Below are 22,530 nucleotides of genomic sequence, written 5' to 3'. Positions count from 1 at the left end.
CACATGCATTTATCCTCTAGACCCAAACATGAGAAGACTCAAAATCTGAAGCAATAATGATCAATAGTTTAAAGTTAAGAGTATTTCAAAATTTCAGGTATCTATGAAATGTTATCTGTAAAGACAGAAAGGTACTGAAAGGCATGCAAGTTGCTAAGGAAAGTCATCTGGGGATACAGGAGTCTAAAAATGTAGAAGTATCTGCAGGTTTCGTTCAGCTTTCATCTATATGTAGTTATGAAACATGATAATGTATTGCAAGGATGAAACTGAAAGCACAAGATCGATAAAGTAAGCTGTTTAATTTATGTACACAGAAGTGACATGTGTGATCATGCGAGTGAAGAATCTAATCCAGAGATACTTTGGGCTTAAGATGGAAGGATGCAAAGAAGACAAGCAGCCTAATGCATACGAGTGAACTAAAAGGAAGTACAGGAATGAGAAAGAAACTGAAGGAGTAAATGAGGGAATCAGTGGAGAGGGGAGTGTTGGACTTATAAAAGTACTGGGATACATGATGGAGATGATTACAAGGGCTATCGTACTGATTAATGGAAGACGCCCTCTTTAATATAAACACAACAAACAGGCACTACTCTGATAAAGAGAGATAAATGAGAAATTAAAAATTACTGGGCAAAAATGCAAATCCCCAAAATGTTTCCAATTTTGAGGTTGTCAACTTAATGAAATCTATGACCATTTGCTTTACTTTTCAAACATCTGCGTAGTTAGTTAGAATTAAGGAAAAACCTTTAAGGATTTACAGTATTTAGTCAAAACTTTATCTATTCTATATATAATGACACAATGGAATTGATATCTATAAATCTAAGAAACCAAAACAACTTTAAGTCCAAAACTGCAACACACTAGGATTTTAAACTTCTTAGAAATATTTAACATAACTGCATTTTCCATGCAGTACTTCCCGGAAAAGAATACTTTTTTGGTCCATATAAAATGAGGCAAGAGTTTGTGTGGATTATGTGCCACAGACCACCACTGAATGGGCGCTCTTGGGAGGGGAGGGCTATTCTGGGGTGAAGAGTCTACAAAAAGAAGGCACATGAAGGGGGATGGGGGTTCAGAAAAGAGATTGCCACGAGGGGCTGGGGGTTTGGGGAGTGGCAGGAGTTGCACAGGTAGGGGAAGGCTGTGGAGGAGCTGGGACTTTGAGGAGGACAGTTCCATGCACAAGGTAGGTGACTGAAAAGGGATGGGCCATGAAGGGGGAAGAAGTCCTGGGAAGTGAGGGTCATGCTAAGGATGTGCATGGACTGAGGGTCTGGAGAAAGAAGGGACATGCACGGGGAGGGGGGTTCCGAAGAAGAAAGGCTAGTTCAGGAGGTGGGGGGCAGGGAAATGGATGGCCATGCTGGGGGTGGGGTTCTAGGGCAGGGAGGGCCATGTGGAAGTTTGAGGAAGGGAGGACTGTGCAGCAGGGTGGGGGAAGGAGTGGGAGAGAGAAGGGATGTGCAGGGGTTTGGGGGTCATATAATGGAGGAAGTGTTTGTGTGGGCCTGTGATGCCACTAAAGAGCTCAAAATGATTGAAGCTTGAATTTTAGGTTCAAGGCCAGTCAAAGAAACCTAGTCAAATATAAAATAGCATAACATGATGCACTTCATTAGGTCATACACCATATTACACAAACCACATCAGTACATCAAAACAACTGCATTTTTTTTAAAACTCCATACAATCCTAATGAAGGGGATTTCACAGTTCAATACAGAAATGGAAAACTAAAAATTTCACCTGCAACTCAAGTTTAGCTAATTGGGACATAAATATTCAATGCTGACATTCCATCTTTTTATCATTTTTCTTTTAAAGTAAAGTTATGATTAGAGTATCATAGCAAGAAAATGAATGAGTGATGCCAGGAGACAGGAGTTTAATTCATAATAAGTAATCAAAATTTACACACTTAACAGAATTCAGACAAACCTACCTTAGCATGCTTCAACTCCAGTTCAGCAAGTTCGATAAGGTTCTTCCTAAAGGCTGCTACACGACGTGTCTTGAAATCACTCAGTTCTAAGGGTAAATCATACTTCAAAGAATAACAAAGAACTATATAATAATATCAATTGCTTTCACTAGAGATAAAACTACAGTGAAAACTGCGAATCATCTGTATATCAAAATCACTATCATAAACCTATCCATCATCACTCAATGTCCTAACACTTCCATGGGGTGCCTGAGGATTAACCCTCTTAAATCACTCATGCATATTCTTAATCCGTGCCTATTGAGTTAAAAGTGCAACAAACTTCCATATTTATATAAAGGCTTCTTACTTTTTCACTGCACACCAAGCTGATTCAAGTGAGACAGATGTCACCATTCACTGTCTCTATCCACAAAATGCCTACATTGCATTCAATCCAAGATTATTCCTCATTTCCACATCTGAAATATTTCTATCATTAACCAACTCTCTCGATCCTCGATCACACTTCTTCTGCATCATAATTCTCTTGCTTGTAACCTCAACTGTGCTACAGCATAAATATATTCCTTATCAACCCACCTTCTGCCGTATGTTCTACAGGAATATACCATCTAAAAAGACTTTCATCCATGTGCCTTACAACACATTTTTCCATACCACAGATCTTTCTTACACCTTCATCTATCTATCCCCAAATCTGAAATTTTTCAAAATAATGACTATTATTTACATGGTCCATTTCAAAATACTTCTCTGATATGAAAATATTTGTCCAAAATCTGAAATAGTTTTTGAGTAAGGTACTACAGCCATGTGCTCTGAGCTACTTCCATATGGTGGATCAATGTAGTAACTAAAAGGCCATACATGCCTGTCCCCTCCTGCATATTCAGGCCCAAACCACTCAACATACTTTTCACTCCATCCTTCCCTCTCCAATTTTGTCTCTCCCCTCCCCTCTCCTTTTCCCCTCCACTCCAGATACATATACCATCTTTGTCGACCTCTCCTCACTTACTCTCCCCATATATCTACACAATTTCAGCACATCCCCTTCTGCTCACCCAATTACACTCTTCTTATTACTGCAACTCTCTCTCATCCTTTAATCATTTACCTGATCAAACCACTTTATACCACATATTGTCCTGAAGCATTTCATTTCCAACACACACACACAAACATTTTTTTTCTTCAATCAGTCTTTTGAGAAGGGGGCCTATGTAACTGCCACAGACCAAACGCCCAAGCAGCCTAGCACGCTCCACAAAAGGGTTGGAGATACGACAGACTGTGATGGATTCAGAGTAATGGTTAACAGGACGCTGCCAGACATGGCCTGCCTGCCTGAAGCAGCTGCAGTAGCAGCCAGCAGTGGTTATAACAGTAGAAGGCTCATGATGCTTCCAAAGGAAATGCCACCAAAACCAAAACCAATCTGTTTGTCAGCTAACTGACACACACACACACACACACACACACACACACACACACACATATATTTTTATTTTTTATTTTTATTTTGCTTTGTCGCTGTCTCCCGCATTAGCGAGGTAGAGCAAGGAAACAGACGAAAGAATGGCCCAACCCACCCACATACACATGTATATACATACACGTCCACACACGCAAATATACATACCTATACATCTCAATGTACACATATATATATATATGTATATATATATATATATATATATATATATATATATATATATATATATATATATATATATATATATATATATACACACAAGTACATAATTCATAGTGTCTGCCTTTATTTATTCCCATCGCCACCCTGCCACACATGGAATAACAACCCCCTTCCCCCTCATGTGTGCGAGGTAGCGCTAGGAAAAGACAACAAAGGCCCCATGTGAATAAGAGCAAGGTTATTAGGTGCAGTAGGGTTGAGGGTCAAGTCAATTGGGAGGTAAGTTTGAATGGAGAAAAACTGGAAGAAGTAAAGTGTTTTAGATATCTGGGAGTGGATTTAGCACCGGAAGGAACCATGGAAGCGGAAGTGAATCATAGGGTGGGGGAGGGGGAGAAAATTCTGGGAGCCTTGAAAAATGTTTGGAAGTTGAGAACATTATCTCGGAAAGCAAAAATGGGTATGTTTGAAGGAACAGTGGTTCCAACAATGTTGTATAGTTGCAAGGCGTGGGCTATGGATAGAGTTGTGCGGAGGAGGGTGGATGTGCTGGAAATGAGATGTTTGAGGACAATATGTGGTGTGAGGTGGTTTGATCGAGTAAGTAATATAAGGGTAAGAGAGATGTATGGAAATAAAAAGAGTGTGGTTGAGATAGCAGAAGAGGGTGTTTTGAAATGGTTTGGTCACATGGAGAGAATGAGGGAAGAAAGATTGACCAAGAGGATATATGTGTCAAAGGTGGAGGGAATGAGGAGAAAGGGAAGACCAAATTGGAGGTGGAAAGATGGAATGAAAAAGATTTTGAGTGATCGGGGCCTGAACATGCAGGAGGGTGAAAGGCGTGCAAGGAATAGAGTGAATTGGAACAATGTGGTATACCGGGGTCGACGTGCTGTCAATGGATTGAACCAGAGCATGTGAAGCATCTGGGGTAAACCATGGAAAGTTCTGTGGGGCCTGGATATGGAAAGGGAGCTGTGGTTTCAGTGCATTATTACATGACAGCTAGAGACTGAGTGTGAACGAATGGGGCCTTTGTTGTCTTTTCCTAGCGCTACCTTGCACACATGAGGGGGGACGGGGTTGTTATTCCATGTGTGGCGAGGTGGCAATGGGAATAAATAAAGGCAGACAGTATGAATTATGTACATGTGTATATATGTATATGTCTGTGTGTGTATATATATGTGTACATTGAGATGTATAGGTATGTATATTTGCGTGTGTGGACATGTATGTATATATATATGTGTATGTGGGTGGGTTGGGCCATTCTTTTGTCTGTTTCCTTGCACTACCTTGCTAACGCAGGAGACAGTGACAAAGCAAGATATATAAATAAATAATGAATGTATATATACAATTTTTTTCATACCATTCGCCATTTCCCATGTCAGTGAGGTAGCGCTAAGAACAGAGGACAGAGCCTTAGTGGGAAATCCTCACTTGGCCCCATTCTCTGTTCCTTCTTTTGCAAAATCAAAAATGAGAGGGGAGGATTTCCAGCCACCCACTCCCTCCCCTTTTAGTCACTTTTTACGACATGCAGGGAACACATGGGAAGTAAAGGTGCTCGCCAATAAAGTAGGCGAGAGGGAGCTGTGGCACAACCATCAAGGATAAACATGAAATTTGTTTCTGGCACTTGTATATGGCATTTAAAGATCTGGAGAAAGCAAATCATAGGGTTAATATAGATACCTTATGGAAGGTCTTACTAACCCATGATGAGGAAGGAGAGCCATTAAAAGCAATGAGAAGTTTCTATTAAGAGTGTAAGGCACATGTATAAGTACGAAGATGAGAGTGAGTGGTTCCAGGTGAAGGTTGATCTGCAACAGAGGTGTGTGAGGGTGGCGAGGTAGGTAAATGCAACAGTCTTGGAAAGAGGTGCAAGTAAACAGGTGGTGAGGGTGGGGGCCTGGGAAATCAATCAGTTGTTGTTTGGTAATAACAGCAATGATAGCAGATTTAAGTGACAGACTGCAGAAGTTGGTGACAATTTTGGAAGAATGTGAAAGGAGGGAGTTGAGAGTATATGTGAATAAAAGTAAGATTATTAGGTTTAGCAGGGTAGTGGGGTATCTTATTTGGGGTGAGAGTTTGAACAGAAAAAATATGGAATAAAGGAAGTGTTTCAGATACCTAGGAGTGAGCATGGCAGTGTAAAGAACTAAGGAAGCAGACATGAGTCACGGGGTGGATTTTGGGGTGCAGGTTCTGGGAGCACTGAGGAATGAGTGAAAAGAGAGGTCATTATCTGTGAGGGCAAAAACGGGTAGGTTTTATGGTATAGTAGTCTAAGTGATGTTGTATGAATTCAAGGCATTGGCTATATATTAGGATAAGCACAGGAGGGTGGATGTCAAGGAAATCAAATATTTGAGGTGTAAGGTGGTTTGATCAAGAAAGTAACAAAAGAGTGAGAAGAGCGTCGTTGAGAATACTGAAAAGAGTGCTGAAATGTTTTGGACATATAAAGAGAATGAGTTAGGTGAGGTTGACATAAAAAAAAAAAATGTGTGTTAGAAGTGAAAGGGACAATATTCTAGAAAGGGGAGACTAAATTGGAGATGGAAGTACAGAGTGATTGACTAGCGCCTGAACATGCAAGAGAGTGTAAGGTGTGTGCATAGGATCGAGTTAATTAAAATGATGTAGTACGCAAGGGTCGGTGTGTTGATAATGGACTAAACCAGGGCATGTGAAGCAGCCAGAGGAAACCATGAGAAAGTCTGTGGGGCCAGGTTATGAATAAGGGGATGAAGTTTTAATGCACTGCACATGACAGCTAGAGAATGGATGTGAGCGAATGTGGCCTTTCTTTGTCTGTTCCTAGCACTACCTTGCAAAGGAAAAATGTGGACAAGTATGAAATTTTTTTTATTAATAACTGCCCTAAGACTAATTTCTATGAGAGATTCCTGCTGTTACATCCTTCCCCTCTTCCCACATTGGTAAGCTGGACACAAACGCTTGCTTTACTTACTGATAAGATAAACGGACAAAATTTAATACCCATATTCACCTGAGTACCTCAGCAGACAAAATTTAATACCCATATTCACCTGAGTACCTCAGCAATGTTAAAATATTTTTAACAACAATTTGATGATACACGATGGAAACAGTACATACATATCTTACAGACTACCTGTATGAAATACAGGAAATGAGTGTCCAATGACATGATATTTCATCCATCCTACACAGAATAAGGCATTAATATAAGAACTATTTTTTTAGTATACATTCAATACATACCATCTTTGGCTCTTGCTGACATGTGTTCAAACTTCTCACAGGCATTCTGTTGAGCTAGTTCAGCCTGAAGTTATTAGAAATAAATAAATAATGAGTTAAGACTTCAACTTTCATAAGGATTCAAAGTCAATATCACTTAAACCATCAATTACATTTGAGCTGCCATTTATTCAAATTGACTATTCTTAGGTAAAAACTTTATTATTTTACTGAATCAATATATTCAAGATATAAGTACTTTCAATTAAGTGATTCATATTTTGATCTTTACAATAATAAATAAAACAATCTTGTATCCAAAGTATTAAAAAAGACATATGATATAAAACATGCTAATATTTGGGAAATTCAGTTTCAAGAGTGAAACAACAAAAACTTATAAATCACTTGGTGCAATGTATCATACAGTGCATAGTCTACTTGGCTGGGATCCAACGACTACCAAAGAGCATTCTGTGGTCTATCTGGGCCAATGTGGTAAACAAAAATCATAATGTGCTACTAATACAGTACTTCAAAGACATATCTATAAATATACTATGATTATATGTGATTTTTTTCACGAGCACTGATTAAACAGAGGTAAATTGCCATGGATTAAAGCAGTTTAACAGTAACATCACCTATTTAATAAATAATTCACCCAGCTAGGCCACATTGAATTTGTTAATAATGATCATGTCAATAGAAGAGTGAACTAATGCTAACAGTTTTAGCCCAGTACTGATGACCTATAATCTTATCAAAAACATAACTGATAAACAAGTAGTTTGAAGCTAGCATGAAAAAGAGCAACTCTGGAATTTGCAAAGTTAGAGATAGCTTCCCTTAGGATCTCTGCCATGCAAAAATACTCCTCCTGGTAAATCAATTTTCATTTTCTAAAGCAATCTTGCTATGATTCATCAATTGATTAGCTGATGTAATACAACAATGCTGTAGGGTCATACAATCTGGTTTATAAAGGGCATAAACTATGGCAAAAGCAACAGGACAAACTATCTATCTATAACCCATATATTCCACTATAGCAAGAAAGCTCATGCAAAACCTCCCAAAAATGCCATGGTTGTTGGATGCAGCGTATGTTTCAGTACATATCTCCAAAATACCACTCCTAACACATACTCCCTCAGTCTGTTATTTCACCTTGTTTTTGGTGTTTGCTGCTATTTATTCCCATTCACCAAACACATACACCTGTAAAATACATTTTATCTTCTAAAACTATAATTCCTTAAGAACTAACATACTGTGTTACTCTTTTTTTTTAGGGTTGATTATATACAGTCCAGCTGTATGTGTTGTGTTGCACATATAGTCTTCTGTCTTTGCCCCAAAACCAAAATTGGAACAATACTTGTAACTGACAACTTATCTACAATACTACATTCAAGTATTACTACAGCAATCCTTGAATTCTTGTTATATCCTCAGTGTGTCCTTCAGTGTGAAATATTCTATGAAATGTATACAAATGGAGGAATATTTTGACATGGCAACAGTTCCTCATACCAAGCATTATACTTACATCTGCAACGTCCACGGGCTGGTAGTATTGGCAGGGGAGGAAACAGGAGGACGTTAGTAAATACACACAAGTAAACAAGGAACAAAAACACCTCCACCATAATAAAGGAAAATAATTGCACATCAAGACTTCAGAACTAAAGCAACTAACACATGGAAGCCTGAACTGGTAATGTATGCTTAACGTAACATTCTGTGACATCAAATAAAGCACAAAAAAGAAAAAATAACAGGAGAAAAATATAAAATCTTAAAATGAAAAATCTTTTCTATCACAGTCAGTGTCTCATGAGCAAAGAGGTATCCTGTAGAAGCTGCAGCTTGCTCATTTCAGATTTATCCTTGATCAATTATGGTTTGCCAAGTTATGATGTCACCATCCTATTCACTCCAAGGGACTGATCTGCCCAGCAGCTCAAAATTTGCATGCCAAGGGTTTCAACCCAAAAGCAGTCACCAACAGTAAACAGGAAAGTTTACTGGAGACAAAGTGGAAAACAGGTCAAGGTAAGAAAGCTAAGACATCACCTTGAAGAGAAAGAGCTTATCTCGAAGAAGTCTCACATAAAGAGATGGCAAAAAGAAAGGGCTATTTAACACTAAAAGTTTCACACCTAACCAAGGATCAAGGTGTTGGTTTTACCTTAATCCATACATAATCAAAAAGAAGAATACTCTTATCTCAAAGCTGCAAGTATTTCATAAACTTTTTCCAGAGCTTTGGGAGTGGGGGAGGAATGGGATGTATTTAGGAAAGCAGTGATGGCTTGCACAAAAGATGCTTGAGGCATGAGAAGCATGGGAGGTGGGCAGATTAGAAAGGGTAGAGTGATGGGATGAAGAAGTAAGATTATTAGTGAAAGAGAAGAGAGGCATTTGGACAATTTTTGCAGGGAAATATTGCAAATGACTGGGAGATGTATAAAAGAAAAAGGCAGGAGGTCAAGAGAAAGGTGCAAGAGGTGAAAAAGAGGGCAAATGAGAGTTGGGGTGAGAGAGTATCATTGAATTTTAGGGAGAATAAAAAGATGTTTTGGAAAGAGGTAAAGTGCATAAGACAATGGGAACATCAGTGAAGGGGGCTAATGGGGAGCTGATAACAAGTAGTGGTGATATGAGTAGATGGAGTGAGTATTTTGAAGGTGTGTTGAATGTGTTTGATGATAGGGTGGCAGATATAGGGTGTTTTGGTCGAGGTGGTGTGCAAAGTGAGAGGGTGAGGGAGAATTATTTGGTAAAAAGAGAAGAGGTAGTAAAAACTTTGCAGAAGATGAAAGCCGGCAGGGCAGTGGGTCTGGATGGTATTGCAGTGGAATTCATTAAAAAAGGGGGTGACTGTATTGTTGACTGGTTAGTAAGGTTATTCAATATATGTATGACTCATGGTGAGGTACCTGAGGATTGGTGGAATGCTTGCATAGTGCCATTGTACAAAGGCAAAGGGGATAAAAGTGAGTGCTCAAATTACAGTGGTATAAGTTTGTTGAGTATTCCTGGGAAATTATATGGGAGGGTATTGATTGAAAGGGTGAAGGCATGTACAGAGCATCAGATTGGGGAAGAGCAGTGTGGTTTCAGAAGTGGTAGAGGATGTGTGGATCAGGTGTTTACTTTGAAGAATGTACGTGAGAAATACTTAGAAAAGCAAATGGATTTGTATGTCGCATTTATGGACATGGAGAAGGTATATGACAGAGTTGATAGAGATGCTCTGTGGAAGGTATTAAGAATATATGGTGTGGGAGGTAAGTTGTTAGAAACAGTGAAAAGTTTTTCTTGAGGATGTAAGGTATGTGTACATGTAGGAAGAGAGGAAAGTGATTGGTTCTCAGTGAATGTTGGTTTGCGGCAGGGGTGTGTGATATCTCCATGGTTGTTTAATTTGTCTATGGATGGGGTTGTTAGGGAGGTGAATGCAAGAGTTTTGGAAAGAGGGCAAGTATGCAGTCTGTTGTGGATGAGAGCGCCTGGGAAGTGAGTCAGTTGTTGTTCACTGATGATACAGTGCTGGTGGCTGATTCGGGTGAGGAACTGCAGAAGCTGGTGACTGAGTTTGGTAAAGTGTGTGAAAGAAGAAAGCTGAGAGTAAATGTGAATAAGAGCAAGGTTATTAGGTACAGTAGGGTTGAGGGGCAAGTTAACTGGGAGGTAAGTTTGAATTGAGAAAAACTGGAGGAAGTGAAGTGTTTTAGATATCTGGGAGTGGATATTGCAGCGGATGGAACCATGGAAGCAGAAGTGAATCATAGGGTGGGGGAGGGGGCGAAAGTTCTCGGAGCATTGAAGAATGTGTGGAAGTCAAGAACGTTATCTTGAAAAGCAAAAATGGGTATGTTAGAGGGAATAGTAGTTCTAACAATGTCATATGGTTGCAAGGCGTGGGCTATAAATAGAGTTGTGCGGAGGAGGGTGGATGTGCTGGAAATGAGATGTGTGAGGACAATATGTGGTGTGAGGTGGTTTGAACGAGTAAGTAATGAAAGGGTAAGAGAGATGTGTGGTAATAAAGAGCGTGGTTGAGAGAGCAGAAGAGGGTGTTTTGAAATGGTTTGGTCACATGGAGAGAATGAGTGAGGAAAGAATGACAAAGAAAATATATGTGTCAGAGGTGGAGGGAACGAGGAGAAGTGGGAGACCAAACTGGAGGTGGAAAGATGGAGTGAAAAAGATTTTGAGAGATCGGGGCCTGAACATGCAGAAGGGTGAAAGGCGTGCAAGGAATAGAGTGAATTGGAGCGATGTGGTATACCAGGGTCGATGTGCTGTCAATGGATTGAACCAGGGCATGTGAAGTGTCTGGGGTAAACCATGGAAAGTTCTGTGGGGCCTGGATGTGGAAAGGGAGCTGTGGTTTCAGTGCATTATACATGACAGCTAGAAATTGAGTGTGGATGAATGTAGCCTTTGTTGTCTTTCCTAGCGCTACCTCGCGCACATGTGGGGGGGAGGGGGTTGTTATTTCATATGTGGTGGGGTGGTGACGGGAATGAATAAGGGCAGACAGTATGAATTATGTACATGTGTATATATGTATATGTCTGTGTGTGTATATATATATGTATACGTTGAGATGTATAGGTATGTATATTTGTGTATGTGGACATGTATGTATATATATATGTGTATGTGGGTGGGTTGGGCCATTCTTTCATCTGTTTCCTTGCGCTACCTCGCTAACATGGGAGACAGCGACAAAGCAAAATAATAAATAATACTAAAAAGTCTTTTTTTTATATATCTAATTAATTTGACCAAAGAAAACTTAGAATACACACACCCCAAAGAAACTATAAAGAGATACTAATCTATAAATGTCAGCGGGAGAAAAAATGCAAACAAAAAACTGAAGGCTAGTAGAAAATGCCTGGTCTACATGAAATCCTCTAGAATTCTAAGGTGCTGGGAGGATCAGTCCCCTGGAGTGAGTGGGTTAGTACCATCATCACTGAGAGACTGAATCTAACCTGTCAAAGATGAGCCCAAAACAAGTAAGCTACCACTACCACAAGATAGCAGTTAGCAACAGAAGAGAAAGTTAGTGCTACTCCACTGGTTAAAAAGGTGTTAAAAAGTCCTAATCTCCTACATATTCAAGAGATATCTCATTGCTCACAGAACAAACCAGCAGAGGAGAGAAAAGAGTTTATCAAAGCAAATTATAATCCCTTAAACTCAGACTACTTAGTACAAATCTTAGTCTTTGAAAATAGGAAAATAAGAAATTCTGGGAAATCTATTGAACATTTCATGTGCCTCAAATAAAAAATATGATATTAGTCAAACAAGAATGGATCATTCAAACCACACGTAGTGAAATAAAAGTTCACCAAGAAAAAATCATTTTACACACACAAAAAAAAAATTATTAACCAACAGGAGTCACATTATCCTGTATATCATAAAAGTCTAATTTTCTGGAGAGATACTATGATGGTCTTGTTCCTTATGCAAACACTAGTATATATTTTACACAGTACATGTGAACATACTCTGTCTGGAAGTTTTAAATGCGCAACTTTGATTGATTTCAATACAGTACATATCCTCATCCTACATCTTGACCCTTTCATTGCTTCTACCCTCGATCAATGGAAATCACTGCTACTATCCCTGATCAATGCAAAATTCATGAGGTGCTACTGTTCCTGATTGAGGCAGGTGTTGCAGGTTGTTGTTATCCCTGAATGAGGAATATGCTTTCCTGCACCAAGATGTATCCAGCACATTCTTTTGGCTGGCCAAAGTTGAACATCCAAACAAAGGATGAGTCACTGGAGGTGCCTGGAGATCTCAGAAACTTGTTTATGATCAGTTAGATTGTTGTAAACCTTTTCAAGGGATTAACAGTATTTGTGGCACACACTTCCGCCTGCACCACCCAGCACCATGCCCCAAACGCACTTACTTAGTATTGATTAATCTGGTTCTTTCTTTCAAACTATTCGCCATTTCCCGCATTAGCGAGGTAGCGTTAAGAACAGAGGACTGGGCCTTGAGGGAATACCCTCACCTGGCCCAATTCTCTGTTCCTTCTTTTGGAAAATTAAAAAAAAAACGAGAGGGGAGGATTTCCAGCCCCCCGCTCCCTCCCCTTTTAGTCGCCTTCTACGACACGCAGGGAATACGTGGGAAGTATTCTTTCTCCCCTATCCCCAGGGATAGATTAATCTGGTAAATAAAGTAAATACACTACAAGTGTTTACTATTAATCTATAAGAAAAACAATGGTTTTGACAGTTTTTCTGTATACAATCATACGAAAAAGAAAAAAGTAACTGATGGTAACTTCCATTCACAAGACTGGGCAATGCAGTATAAAATATGCTTTTCTAGGAACAGTTAAGACTTAATTCTTTAGAAAAACTTTTAATAATTCCTTTGCATCTAAAAAAAAAAAAAAAGGCTTGGAGTTACAGTTTGGGTGAGAAGACACCTTCAGTAAGGCTGTCTCGTTATCAATAGGCAAAATAAAGTACAGTTTCATCACAAATTCTTACTTTTTCAAAGAGTTTCCTGTCCCCATTAGTAACATGATTTTAGCAGTGTAAGAACCCCTAGAAAAGAGGTTGTGAGTAATACTCAGACCTTTTCAAAAAGGGATAATACGGTACTTCCAAATTTTTTTTTTTTTTTCTTTTTTTTTTTTTTTATACTTTGTCGCTGTCTCCCGCGTTTGCGAGGTAGCGCAAGGAAACAGACGAAAGAAATGGCCCAACCCCCCCCCCCATACACATGTACATACACACGTCCACACACGCAAATATACATACCTACACAGCTTTCCATGGTTTACCCCAGACGCTTCACATGCCTTGATTCAATCCACTGACAGCACGTCAACCCCTGTATACCACATGACTCCAATTCACTCTATTCCTTGCCCTCCTTTCACCCTCCTGCATGTTCAGGCCCCGATCACACAAAATCTTTTTCACTCCATCTTTCCACCTCCAATTTGGTCTCCCTCTTCTCCTCGTTCCCTCCACCTCCGACACATATATCCTCTTGGTCAATCTCTCCTCACTCATTCTCTCCATGTGCCCAAACCATTTCAAAACACCCTCTTCTGCTCTCTCAACCACACTATTCTTATTACCACACATCTCTCTTACCCTTTCATTGCTTCTACCCTCGATCAATGGAAATCACTGCTACTATCCCTGATCAATGCAAAATTCATGAGGTGCTACTGTTCCTGATTGAGGCAGGTGTTGCAGGTTGTTGTTATCCCTGAATGAGGAATATGCTTTCCTGCACCAAGATGTATCCAGCACATTCTTTTGGCTGGCCAAAGTTGAACATCCAAACAAAGGATGAGTCACTGGAGGTGCCTGGAGATCTCAGAAACTTGTTTATGATCAGTTAGATTGTTGTAAACCTTTTCAAGGGATTAACAGTATTTGTGGCACACACTTCCGCCTGCACCACCCAGCACCATGCCCCAAACGCACTTACTTAGTATTGATTAATCTGGTTCTTTCTTTCAAACTATTCGCCATTTCCCGCATTAGCGAGGTAGCGTTAAGAACAGAGGACTGGGCCTTGAGGGAATACCCTCACCTGGCCCAATTCTCTGTTCCTTCTTTTGGAAAATTAAAAAAAAAACGAGAGGGGAGGATTTCCAGCCCCCCGCTCCCTCCCCTTTTAGTCGCCTTCTACGACACGCAGGGAATACGTGGGAAGTATTCTTTCTCCCCTATCCCCAGGGATAGATTAATCTGGTAAATAAAGTAAATACACTACAAGTGTTTACTATTAATCTATAAGAAAAACAATGGTTTTGACAGTTTTTCTGTATACAATCATACGAAAAAGAAAAAAGTAACTGATGGTAACTTCCATTCACAAGACTGGGCAATGCAGTATAAAATATGCTTTTCTAGGAACAGTTAAGACTTAATTCTTTAGAAAAACTTTAATAATTCCTTTGCATCTAAAAAAAAAAAAAAAGGCTTGGAGTTACAGTTTGGGTGAGAAGACACCTTCAGTAAGGCTGTCTCGTTATCAATAGGCAAAATAAAGTACAGTTTCATCACAAATTCTTACTTTTTCAAAGAGTTTCCTGTCCCCATTAGTAACATGATTTTAGCAGTGTAAGAACCCCTAGAAAAGAGGTTGTGAGTAATACTCAGACCTTTTCAAAAAGGGATAATACGGTACTTCCAAATTTTTTTTTTTTTTTATACTTTCCATGGTATACCCCAGGTGCTTCACATGCCCTGGTTCAGTCCACTGACAGTACGTCAACCCCAGTATACCACATTGTTCCAATTCACTCTGTTCCTTGCACGCCCTTCACCCTCCTTTACATTCAGGCCCCGATCATTCAAAATCATTTTCACTCCATCCTTTTACCTCCAATTTGGTCTCCCACTTCTCCTTGTTCCCTCCACCTCTGACACACTTATCCTCTTTGTCAATCTTTCCTCACTCATTCTCTCCATATGACCAAACCATTACAACACCCTCTTCTGCTCTCTCAACCACACTATTCTTATTACCACACATCTCTCTTACCCTTTCATTACTTACTCGTTCAAACCATCTCACACCACATATTGTCCTTAAACATCTAATTTCCAACACATCCACCCTACTCCGCACAACCCTATCTATAGCCCATGCCTCGCAACCATATAACATTGTTGTCACCACTATTCCTTCAAACATACCCATTTTTGCTCACTGAGATAACGTTCTTGCCTTCCACGCATTCTTCACTGCTCCCAGAACCTTTGCCCCCTCCCCTACCCTGTGACTCACTTCCACTTCCATGGTTCCATCCACTGCTAAATCCACTAACAGATATCTAAAACACTACATTTACTTGTTTTTCTCCATTCAACCTTAACCCAACTAACTTGTCCCTCAACCCTACTGAACCTAATAACCTTGTTCTTATTCACATTTATTCTCAGCTTTCTTCTTTCACACACTTTACCAAACTCACATCACATACTGTCCTCAAACATTTCATTTCCAACACATCCACCCTCCTCCATACAACCCTATCTATAGCTCATGCCTCACAACCATATAACATTGTTGGAACTACTATTCCTTCAAACATACCTAATTTTGCTCTGAGATAATGTTCTCTCCTTCCACATATTCTTCATCACTCCCAGAACCTTCACCCCCTCCCCCACCCTGTGACTCACTTCTGCTTCCATAGTTCCATCCGCTGCTAAGTCCACTTCCAGATATCTAAAACACTTCATTTCCTCCAATGTTTCTCCATTCAAACTTACATCCCAATAGACTTGTCCGTCAACCGTAATGAACCGAATAATCTTGATCTTATTCACATTTACTCTCAGCTTTCTCCTTTCACACATTTTTCCAATTACTATTATCATTATTATTACCATTATCATACTTGATTGCCGTTTCCCATGTTAGCGAGGGTAGCACCAGGAAACAGACGAAGAATAGCCCAACCAAACATATACACATATATATATACATAAACACCCATACACGCACCTATACATATCAACATATAAATACATACACAGCACATATTTATACTTCCTTGCCTCCATCCATTTCTGGTGCTACCCCGCCCCATAATTTTTACTTTTCCAAAAGAAGGAACAGAGAAGGGGGCCAAGTCAGTATTTTCCCTCTTAGACTCAGTCCTCTGTTCTTAATGCTACCTCACTAATGCAGGAAAGGGCATATATGTATGAAAAGCTGGGGAATTTGTATGCTGAGAAAAGACTGGTGATTGCAAATACCTGGTTTACAAAGAGATATATACATAAGTATACGTATGTGAGCAGGAGAGATGATTAAAGGGCATTACTGGATTATGTATCAATTGATAGGAATGTAAAAGACAGACTTTTGGATGTTAATGTGCTGAGAGAGGCAGCTGGAGGGATGTCTGATAACTATCTTGTGGAGGTGAAGGTGAAGATCTGTAGAGGTTTCAAAAAAGAAGAGAAAATGTTGGGGTGAAGAGAGTGGTGACAGTAAGTAAGCTTGGAAAGGAGACTCGTGTGAGGAAGTACCAGGAGAGACTGAGTGTCGAATGGCAAAATGCAAAAGCAAATGATATGACGGGAGTGAGTGAAGAATGGAATGTATTTTAGAGAAGCAGTGATGGCATGTACAAAAGATGCATGTGGCATGAGAAAGGTGGGAGGCAGACAAGAAAGGGTAACGAGTGGTGGGATGAAGAAGTAAAGTTGATAGAGAAAAGAGAGTTGTTGGACGATACTTGCAAGGAATTAGTGCAAATGACTGGGAGATGTACAAAAGAAAGTGGCAGGAGGTCAAGAGAAAGGTGCAAGGGTTGTAAAAGAGGGCTAATGAGAGGTGGGGTGAGAGAATAAAAGGATGTTTTGTATGGAGGAAAATAATGTACGTAAGACAAAGAGAACAAATGGGATAATCAGTACAGGGGGTAAGTGGGGAAGTAATAACTGGTAGTGATGATGTGAGGAGATGGAGGAGTATTTTGAAGGTTTGTTAAATGTGTTTGATGACAGAGAGGCAGATACAGGGTGTTTTGGTTAGGGTGGTGTGCAAAGTGAGAGGGTCAGGGAGAATGGTTTGGTTAAGAGAGAAGAGGTAGTGAAAGCTTTGTGGAAGATGAAATCCAGCAAGGCAGTGGGTTTGGAAGGTACTGCAGCGGAATTCATTAAGAAAGGGTGGGTGACTGTGTTGTTGATTGGTTGGTAAGGATATTCAGCATATGTATGGATCATGGTGAAGTGACAGGATTGGTGGAATGCATGCATAGTGCTACTGTACAAAGGCAAAGGGGAAAAAGGCGAGTGTTCAAACCACAGAGGCATAAATTTATTGAGTATTCCTGGAAAATTATATGGGAGGGTAGGGATTGAGAGGGTGTAGGCATGTACAGAGCATCAGACTTGGAAAGAGCAGTTTGGTTTCAGAAGTGGTAGAGGATGTGTGGATCAGGTGTTTGCTTTGAAGAATGTGTGTGAGAAATACTTAGAAAAACAGATGGATTTATATCTAGCATTTATGGATCTGGAGAAGGCATATGATAAGGGTGATAGAGATGCTTTGTGGAAGGTTTTAAGAGAATATGATGTGAGATTTTTTACCAAGGATGTTTGGCATGCGTATGAGTAGGAGGAGAGAAGAGTGATTGGTTCCCAATAAATGTCGATATGCGGCAGGGGTGTGTGATGTCCCCATAATTGTTTAATTTGTTTATGGATGGAGTGGTTAGGGAGGAAAATGTAAGAGTTTTGGAGAGAGGGCCAAATATGCAGTCTGCTGGGGATGAGAGGGCCTGGGAAGTGAGTCGGCTGTTGTTTGCCGATGATACAACTCTGGTGGCTGATTCGAGTGAGAAACTGCAGAAGTAGGTGACTGAGTTTGGAAAATTGCATGACAGGAGAAAGTTGAGAGTAAATGTGAATAAGAGCAAGGTATTAGGTTCAACAGGGTTGAAACAGGGTTGAACGACAAGATAACTGGGATGCAAGGTTGAATGAAGAAAAATTGAGGGAAGTGAATCACAGGGTGGGGGAGGGGGGTGAAGGTTCTGGGAGTGATGAAGAATGTGTGGAAAGAGAGAACGATATCTCGGAGAGCAAAAATGAGTACGTCTTAAGGAATAGTGGTTCCAACAATACTATATGGTTGCGAGGCATTGGCTATAGATAGGGTTGTACAGAGCAGGAAAAATGTGTTGGAAATGAAATGTTTGAGGACAACATGTGGTGTGAGGTGGTGTGATTGAGTAAGTAATAAAAGGGTAAGAGAGATGTGTGGAAATAAAGAGTGGCTGAGAGAGCAGAAGAGGGTGTGTTGAAATGGTTTGGACATATGGAGAGAATGAGTGTGGAAAGATTGACAAAGAGGATATATGTGTCAGAGATGGAGGGAACAAGGAGAAGCAGGAGACCAAATTGGAGGTGGAAGGATAGAGTAAAAACATTTTGAACGATCTGGGCCTGAACATAGAGGAGGGTGCAAGTAACAGAGTGAATTGGAATGACATGGTATACCGGTGTCGATGTGCTGTCAATGGACTGAACCAGGGCATGTGAAACATCTGAAGTAAACCATAGAAAGGTCTGTGAAGCCTGGATGTGGATAGGGAGCTGTGGTTTCGGTGCATTACACATGACAGCTAGAGACTGTGTATGAATGAATATGGCCTTTTTTGGCTGTTTTCTTGGTGCTACCTTGCTGAAGCAGGGAGCAGCGATGATGTTTCCTGTGGGGCAGGGTAGTGCCAGGAATAGAATGAAAGTAAGCAAGTGTGTGTATGTATGTATTTATGTATTTATGTATGTACATGTCTGTGTATATGTATATGTTGATATGTATATGTGCATATATAGGTGTTTATGTATATATTTGTTTATATGAGTGGATGGGCCATTCTTCGTCTGTTTCCTGGTACTACCTCACTGATGCGGGACACAGAGATTATGTAAAACAAATATACAAATAAATCATTTCAGTTGCTTACAAAACATTTCTAGCATTATTTTTTTCCTATGGTTCCTAACCCATATTTACTTTGAAACTAATATTCAAAAGTGCAATTTGATTCAGATAAAACTTTCATGGTAACCATCAAACACTATCTCCCATACCACCAGTAAAACTCTCAAGGTAGTTCACAGTGTTGTAAATTATAATCCTTATTCTATATCATCTTATGTCAAACTCTGCTTATGTGCATGGATGGGGCAAGGGGGCAGCCATAGTTTTTAAAGTAACTTACTAAAATGGCAAGAAACACAGCATCACATTTGTGGCATAGGGTACTGCCCTACTTTACCATATTCATGGTGGGGAGCACTGAGAAGATTAAAATTCTCAGATCATGAACTATTACAGCATTTCTTAGAATTCAAGCAGTCTTCAACTTATATCTCAGAACTAACACAAATTAATATCAGTTCCAGCAAAATTTCAAAAAGCCTGACAATTCAATCTATAATCAATATCTCAATCAGTCTCATTTCTAACCAAAGCAACAGTGAAAGAAATCCCATATTACAAGTACAGCTAGCTAATCAATTAAAGCAATAGTTAAGCATAGCTAACATAAAACAACTATAAGTTAAAAAGCTTGACAATTACAAAACATTAAGCCAATGGTGTCTGCTTATCAATATATTATGCATATGTATAAAAACTTTAGTTAGCAATACAAATGGTTATTAATCCCAGAGTAGGTTTGGACAACTGTTAAAGCAAAAAATCAGACTTTAAATAGAACAAGTGATGAAGTATGTAACATTTCTTCTGTACTTGACAATGCACAGGCTATAAAGATCAGTAACAATAAGTCCTGTTACAAAAGGTAGCACTGCACCATTGAATAGGAAACATAACAACCACTTGGAATAACTGGCTTCTCAAATGACCAGTCACACACAATGTATCAGCCAAGGTAACATGAATCCTCTAATTAGAAAAAGCCAATCTAACAGTTAACTTCCAGCCCCACAGAGGAATGTGCATCAGTTCTTCTGTTCACTGTTTCTACTCTAAGAGAAAATTATTTCCTAAATGAGTAAGCTAGCATCTATCCCTCTCTGCAGTATATACCGACATATCCCTCTGCCATATATACTCAGACAGTGGACGAGCATCAAAACTTGATATGCTGTATACAACATACTTCAAATACATACTCCTTTAAAGAACAAGAGCAACTTAGTCTGGACAAGAAGAAATGGCAAATAACTCATACTGCTATTTATGCAGAGGAGTTCTCAAAAATGTTTAAAAAGATAAAGAAACATGATATGGTCTTGTGTCTACCTGAGGGGTCATAAATATAAAATCAAAGGACCTCACAAAGCATACAAACAATCTTCTGACGATGAACTAGAGAGATATTTTCGGAGCAAATCTAAAACCTAAAACAAAACATTTTCTCAAATTTGTACCAGTATTTGTCACTTTAACCCACATTCATTGCGTATGATGCCACAATTCTACAAAACCAATGATATGTATCACAAGTCAGTGAATCTGGCATGTAGTTCTCCTAAGTTAACACAATCACACACACTTGTCCAGAGAAGAGTTCCAGGTAGTGATCCTTGTTTCTTTCATGATTTTGGAAGGTATACAGCTTATGAAGGGTTATGGGAGTGGAATAAGAAGGAGTTCCTCAGTGATGTATGCATTACATAATCAGTATACATGTGCCAAGTTTTGGGAGATTAATAAGGCCTGGGAGTGGAAACTTCCCTGGTTCAAATCAAATAAGGAGTGTTGCCAGCTTCAGTATTAAACTTTTTCTCTTTTTAAGGAGACCTAATTTGTAAGAGATTGATTGAATGACAATAAAAAGTGAAAAAGTACAGCTAAAATACTGCAGTGCAGTTCTGACTTGACAAAAGATAATAAGGTTTTAACGTTTTCAAAAAGGTAACACTCAGCATCAGTTGGAAATCTAAATTCTCCTCACGATTGGAGCTACTCTGGGCTTGTACTTTAATTACTGTTACTTAGTGGGTAGTAGTTGGTAGACAGCCACTGACCAAGGAGGTATATCAACATTACTACCAGCTTAGGTATCATGAGGGTTAGTGATGGCTGTGTACTATGCCAGCACTTCAGTGGCTGTCAAGATACACTCCTCTAACCCAAGTAGCTGTTTATTCTTTCTACCTCATCCACACATGGACTTCTAATATTCAGTCCACAAACATACAATCACTTCTTGTCACACAAAACAATTGACAATACTTAATTTACAAAAATCATTCTTCATAACCATAGATTTTCCTGCGATGAGTGCTAAGCACTAACTCTACTTTCTGGCAAAATGGTAGGAGCGTTAGATAGCAGCAGTAGGTAGGAACATAAGACAGAATTAGGTAGAAACATTTGGTAGAAGTAGTACGTAGGAACATTAGGGGGGGGAGCCTTAGGTAGTAGTAGGTTGGAACATTAAGCAGACAAATAAGGTACATGTAGTCAGTATAAAAATTAGGTAGGACACTGAAGACACTACTCAGAATTGCACTCTACCAGTAGCCTGTTAAAGATGAGGCACTAAAGGCTAGGAAGTGGCACTGGAATTCACCAATTATGGAGACTTTTGCTGCGGCCACCCCTTTGAAGGAGTTACCAAAAGGAATGGGCATCAGAGATGTAGATAAATAGATAGACAAGTATTATTTTGTGGGAATAACCCAAGACCTTTAGCACCGATTGAGCCAAGGAAGTCTGGTGTGGACTCACATAAGGGAATGTACCAAGACCAGTAAGGTCTGCAAAAGGGGAGACTAGAGGAGATGAAAGAGGAACCACCAAAAACAACTATTTGATGTTATGGAATACTGTTAAGGAGCAAGACCAAAAGGTAACACAAGAGCAAAAGTAAAATAAACTGAGGAATCATTTCAAGAATCATGAAGCTGTCGTGACATGAGAGAGGAACTTAGGGATTTGAGACATACAGTCTGTATCAACAAAGGTAACAAAAAAAGCAATAGTTAAAGAAACTAAGGAATCATTCTAAGAATCATGTAATTGTCTTGGAATAAGAGAGGAACTTAGGGATTTGAGAAATATAGTCTATAGGTATTAAAAAAAATTCAGTTTAAAGAGAAAAGAAAATAAATTATCTAATAAGAAAATAAGGTCT

The 22,530-nt window shown here is 39.4% G+C and overlaps 1 protein-coding gene across 2 annotated transcripts in view; it reads right to left on the bottom strand.

Annotated features, from left to right (window-relative positions):
• Positions 1-22,530, bottom strand: part of Snx6 (sorting nexin 6) — a 66,531-nt gene that overhangs the window by 1,939 nt on the left and 42,062 nt on the right. The window contains exons 9-11 of one of the 2 annotated variants that reach the window (XM_071683831.1): positions 8,422-8,439; positions 6,891-6,954; positions 1,961-2,046 (exon numbers count right to left, since the gene is read on the bottom strand). In XM_071683831.1, the coding sequence (XP_071539932.1) occupies positions 1,961-2,046; positions 6,891-6,954; positions 8,422-8,439 (168 nt within the window). The remainder of the gene's footprint in view (positions 1-1,960; positions 2,047-6,890; positions 6,955-8,421; positions 8,440-22,530) is intronic. The other variant, XM_071683832.1, reaches the window with a different exon arrangement.

This window comes from Panulirus ornatus, chromosome 37 (genome assembly GCF_036320965.1).
Source record: "Panulirus ornatus isolate Po-2019 chromosome 37, ASM3632096v1, whole genome shotgun sequence".
NCBI lineage: Eukaryota > Metazoa > Arthropoda > Malacostraca > Decapoda > Palinuridae > Panulirus > Panulirus ornatus.
Note: the sequence above shows the minus strand (reverse complement) of the source record. Positions and strands in the feature narration are given on the sequence as shown.